This window comes from Chiloscyllium plagiosum, unplaced genomic scaffold, assembly GCF_037043375.1.
Source record: "Chiloscyllium plagiosum isolate Xiang-an unplaced genomic scaffold, Cpla_swu_hap1 HiC_scaffold_18, whole genome shotgun sequence".
NCBI lineage: Eukaryota > Metazoa > Chordata > Chondrichthyes > Orectolobiformes > Hemiscylliidae > Chiloscyllium > Chiloscyllium plagiosum.
This window is the reverse complement of record NW_028270156.1, coordinates 25,823,946-25,829,945: the sequence shown is the minus strand read 5'-3', so window position 1 is coordinate 25,829,945 and position 6,000 is coordinate 25,823,946. Positions and strand designations below refer to the sequence as shown.

The 6,000-nt window shown below is 36.5% G+C and overlaps 1 protein-coding gene across 4 annotated transcripts in view; it reads right to left on the bottom strand.

The window, feature by feature from the left end:
- Positions 1-324: 324 nt before the first annotated feature.
- The window catches only part of LOC122557695 (Wilms tumor protein homolog), a 94,579-nt gene continuing 88,903 nt past the window's right edge, over positions 325-6,000 (bottom strand). For all 4 annotated transcript variants that reach the window (XM_043705546.2, XM_087996356.1, XM_043705543.2 and 1 more), the window contains one exon: positions 325-1,726. Coding sequence is in view for 2 of the 4 variants with exons in the window: in XM_043705543.2 (XP_043561478.1) it covers positions 1,605-1,726 (122 nt within the window). In the remaining 2 variants the exon portion in view is untranslated. The remainder of the gene's footprint in view (positions 1,727-6,000) is intronic.

The following is a 6,000-nucleotide window of genomic DNA, read 5'->3' as shown; positions in this document are numbered from 1 at the left end:
TCTTACAAACATTCATTTCGTTTGTCATTGATGTTGATTTGTTTCATGTGACATAAGCAGCCTGCTGCTGAGACCAGGAGGGAGCGGAGTCGTATTAACCAGGGCTGGAAGCATTCAGCAGTACAAAGTGGCATTTAGGCAATAACAAGGGACCAAAAATAGGACATTAACCATTAAATAAAACAGCTGCTGGACTTCTATCGTTTTCTCCTTTGTGATCATCTTTAATTAAGAATGCAATGGGGGAGGGGGTATGGTGGGGAGGGAGAATGCTGCTTACATTTTCAGTGTTATCAGAGCACATAAAAGCAAACAAACCAGATCTGTGACGTACCTATTCTTCTGTTTATTCTCTACTTTTTATAACCCTCCTATTTCTGGGCACAGCAATACATTATCAGATATATACATAATAATTTCCAGCTGGTAGCAGTAAATAGATGAACAAAGAAACATTGGGTACAGTACAATCCATTACACTAAAAAGATTTCATCACATATTATACTTGAAGATTGCTGAAAGTCATTAAGTTACTTATTTTCAAGAGGAATGGTTAATGATAGTTGTGGACCAGCCTTCTTCTTTTAACTACGTCTGTTAACATTACAGCTAATCAGCCACATAACCAGCGTGGCCTTTCGATATATTGTGCACAGTTTTTTAACAGGGTCTTTGAAAAGCATTGCTGGTTAACCTTACCTCTCCTTTAACATAATCTGATTAAAGTACACTTCAAACGGACAAACAACATCATTATCCCACTTAATTGTTTCTCCGTGAATCTTCTGTAGGGTTCGAAAGACAAGTTAACCTGATAGTTTTAATGCCCACCTGCATGTTTGCCATTTTTATTTTCACTTGCTTCGTGTTACATGGTTATCTTACATTTAGATTTCCATTTCTTTAAAAAAGAACAAAGAAGATACAGTGGTATTCAATTTCAACAGGTCCCTATTTACACAATATTTACAAAGGAGTGGTATATTGCTGTACTGTCATACAACCCAAGAACAGTGACTCAGTGAGCACCACCACTGCCCAATGTGCAGTGCCTTGCTACTGATTTCCACAACAATGGCCACATGCTTTGAATCCACCTCTTCTTTCACACTCAGACCAAGGTTGCCAATTCTCCAAGATTGTCCTGGAGTTTCCAGGAATTTCTGGCTGACCCTGCTGTAAATAATCCAGGAATTGAATCATATGGGGTACTACAGAAAGTCTATACTTCCTTTCAACACCTCTGTTTCTTTCTGCTGTCAGCAGTATTTAAGATATTGTATTCAAGGAGGGCAAAAATAAGGAGACTTCATTTGATTGCGGGGGTCAAGTAAAGTTTGAAGGCAGAAGGTGACAAAACCTCTGAGTACATCCAAGCAGAGTTGGCAACCCTAGCTTGAACAATAACTGGGAAGAAGAGGTGCAGTACAACTACATTGGTGGTGTGTGTATCAGGTAGGCATAGAAATGTGGACATTGATTCTGTCCCGTTAACCTGTGAGTGGTTGAACATTTAGAGCAGGGGTGAACAGAAGAAAGTAGACTTCCCCAGCAGTGTGTGTCATCACGTTTTCTTGGAGCTTGTTGCAGTCATGTTCACCTTTTAGAGAGTAAGCTGAAGCTTGGTCAGGTTTCTCTGATGCATGTTATGGTGGCGAACCAGTTCATCGGACCTGGCAAACTTCTTCTGACAGTTTGGCCACCTACAGCTAAAGGGCTTTTCACCTGTTAAAACAGCAGCCCTAATGAACTTTTATTTTTTTTTACATTCAAGGTACCGCCGCTGATATTACTTAAACATGATCTATTAAGGATTAGATCAATTAGAATTTTGATCTACTTTTGAGATCTATATTCTCTTTGAATGTGTTACACAGGACTTTTTGTAGTGGTTTAATTCATGGGAAGCACCCTTGTAGTTTGTTTCTTTGTCAGTATATCTGTACATATTACAATAATTAAACCAAATCGCAAAATTATTGTATTACTGAAATTTCATACTTGTATCATTGGTGTCATTATTCATCAACTCTCAAGGAAAGTAAATAAGGCAAGGATCAATGTCATTATGTGTAAAACAAGAATTTAGAGCATGTACATTTTCTTTTGTTGCCACTGATATATCATTTTCTTGGAATTACAGTGTTTTCAGAAGAGAATACCAATATAGAAAAACAGTGAATAAGAAAAATGATCATTCTGGATATCAAGTCTATTCCTACCCTGTCCATTTATAATTCCCTCTTCACAAACCACATCCTACCCTTTTAACCTCCTGAGGGAATCTGAACATACTAATATAAGGTTTGTCGAACAAACACCATGTTTTTTTAAACATTCCTGCAAATTCTACAACATAATATTCATCAACTAGATATGACTGCTATTCAGTCTGACCCATTGTTTCCTACATCTGAAGCGCAGCCCCTTAGATTTTATCTTGTCCCATAGGTAATCTTAGCATCTTTGCTGATACCTAGCTTTTAAATCACAGAATAATTACAGCACAGAAGGAGAGCCATTCAGTCCACCATTTTTAAACAAGATCTTAAATGGAATTATTTATAAAGTGCTACTCCCTGGGATTATCCCTGGGTTTTCTCCAATTCTATCTTCAACCAGACATTCATATAAGATTTTGTTGACAGTGTTAATTAATTTAACCTGATTTTGCTCCATGATTGTGTCAAAGATGGGAAACTATATAAGAAGGATGACTCGCAATGCACCAGCTCTTACCATACAGCCTGGGTAGATTTTATTAAACTACTAAGGATGTTCCTTCTGATTAGGAAGTCAAAGAAAAGGGAATTCAATGGTTTAAGCACATCACTGGAATAGAGTTTGAAATCTGTTTTTTGACAGAAAATTGTGGGAGTGTGGAATGTTTAGTTCAGGGGGTGGTTGAAGCAGAAACTTCTGTACTGTTTGATAAAACTATATAAATACTTGAAGCAGAAAAATATACAAGACCATGGGCATCAATAAGACCAAGAGAGTTGTTTTGAATTCTAGCAAAGAGCCAACAGAGACATGATGGATCAAATGGACTCCTTCTATGGTTTTTAGAACTTTATGTTTTGAGACATATTGCAAAAACATTTCCTTAAAACCAGGAACTCCCAGAGTGATCTGATTCAGGTTCATAAGATGTTAGAAGGGTGTGGTAGGGAACAAATAAAGAAGCTATTCATTCTGGTAAGAGCTAAACCATATAGGAACAAATCAGAAGGTAGTTTTTCACAAAAGCATTGTGGAAATCTGGAACTCACCTTGAAATAGGTTATGGCTTGTTAGACAAGTAGAGCTAATTTGAACTGAGGTCAAGTTTGTGTTATGTAAGGCATGAAAGATAATGTAGCTAAACTGAAGTTGTGATGCCGATCAGTCAGTATCTAACTGAATGGGTTGAATGGCCTAATCCATTTATTAATGGTATTTTGAAGCCATACTATTAATTTGCAGCATATGGCCTCTACTCAATGAAAAACAATGTCTTCTCTTTTCTTTGAATTTTTAATTTTCTAAATTCTCTTTAGTTTGTATTAACAGCCCAAGTTACACCTACGTATGTCACATTGCTCAGCATTTTAAAGAATCACATCACCCCCTCAATCTGTCTTCGAGGCAAACTAAGTTCATTATTCTGAACTTGTTGTCATAGATCAGAACCCAAGATTCATGAATCATCCTTCCCCTTTGTCTGAACTACACCAGTGAGATTTTTAAAACCAGATGCTGCCGGGATTACATACCATCATTTCAGATTCAATTCCTTGACGATCCAACTTAGGCTAATAGAATGTAAATTAATTCACTGAAATTATATAGTGAGGCCTGGGACAGGGTGAAGAATAAATTTATTGGAATGGTACCAGGGATGAGGGACATTAGTTATCTTGTGTGACTGGAAAATTTGTTTTATTTTTGTCCTCACAGCAGAGAGGTGCAAGGAAAGATCTGACGAAGGGCAAATTTGTGAATGGCTCTGATCAGTAAATAAGCCCATAGGACAAAGGGACAGAAGCAAGTTACCCTGTTGCATCAATCAATGAGATCAAGTCTAACATAATATTTCTCAACTCCACTTTCCTGCCTTTTCTCAATAAGCTTCTATTCCATTACTGATTAAAATCTATCTATCTATAGTACCTCTGTCTTGAATATACTTAACTACCCAGAGTCTACAGTCCTGTCTGATGAAGACTTCCATACTTCACTACCTTCTGAGACAGAAGTAACAAGAAAATATTTTTAGGATTTGGGGGGTTGACAATGAGAGGATACGGACTTAAGGTCAAATGAACTAGAGATGAGATGAGAATGATAAAATTTATGCTGAGAGCTGTATGGAATGCACTGCTTGAAGGGTGGTAGGAGCAGACTCATTGTTAAGATTGAAAAGGGAACTGGTCAAATACTCAATGGGGAAAATTTGCAGAGCTAAAGGAATAGAGTACGAGGTCGAATTAATTGGTTAGTTCTTTCATTGAGACAAAACAGGTGTAATGGACAGGGTCTGTTTCCATACTGTAAGAATCTAATATAAAAAAAAGAGCCATCCTCTTTGTTGTAGTATCATTGACGTTCCCTGTTATACTGACCCTCACAAATGACATTTTGGCAGATTCTGAGTGCTAGAAATCTTGTTTTCAATGAATAAGTCTAAGGTATGTGAACATTCTAAGGTACATACATGATCCCTGTAAGCATCACTTTTAATGGGGAATTGGGGGCTTTGGCATCATGTCACAGCTCTATATAGATTCCAAAGCCTTTCCCTCTGCACCAACATGCTATTTCAACTGTAAGCCAGAAAGAGTACCAACATAACTGTTGTTCAATTTTCAACATCATGGCTTTTGGCCTTTCTGACTGACTCTACCAGGTATGGAGTCAAGATTTATTATAGTTAGGATGCATAAGAATATTTGATGCTTCATTAGTCTATTTTCTTGCATAATCTCAATACTACATGGTGTTTTATAACTAACTTATGGTGTAGACCATTGAAAGTAAAGAAATTGTGTTGATTATGTGATTATGTCATTGCCACTATTTTAGTATTCACCCAGTTATCATATCTTAAAGAGATTGGCACTGCCATTAAAATGTCAGCAACAGAAATTTGGCACAAAAATATTAGGCTTTCGCATAACGACAAGCAACAAGACCTTCAACTCAAAAGGAATGTTCATGAATTTTCATTCAGTTATATTTTTGTAGTCAGTTGGGAAAACATTAACTGAATATGTGGATTGAAATCCAACCAAAGAGCATTAGCTGAGATGTTAGTTTTACATCTTGCATATTATTGACTTCAATGGAGTATAATTGCAATCAATTATTACAGATCCCTCTGTTGGTGGGCCGAGTTATACTGGACACATGCCCTCTCCCAAACCCAAAGACTCTGGTATCTGTATCCATGCGTTAAGGCAATAACCATTTAATTTTGTACATTGGATGAATTTAAGTCAAGCTGCCCATGAATTACATAACTATTAAAGTCCTGCTATACTTTGATATTAAGTTTTATATATATTAGACAGAAGCTATACAGTTTACATGTGTTCATATGAAAATGCTGTCAACAAAAGGATAAGTGCAATAAAATTAAATTAAATCAAACTAAAAACATTTGTTATTTCACAAATCATTGATGCTGTGAAAGATTGGAGCAAATTTTAACCCTTTGAGGACTATGTTACTTTAACTATAATGATAGCCAAAAGTACAATTTACACAGAAAGTTTTAAAATTTTTGAAACAATAATAAAATCATGAAAAATATTTTTTCATTCCTAGGATGAATTCTAATCCCACTTGGGGAAAAGGGTGTCAGGTGGCAGATAAACTAAGCTGGGTCTTAGAATCCAAACAGCTCCAACAAGTTATACTTAGCACTGGAAGGGCACAAGAAAATCAACCCTCCATGATAAACTCGAACATTTAAAACCTAAGTTAGCTAAGTCCACAGCACTTAAAAGCACTGCTGA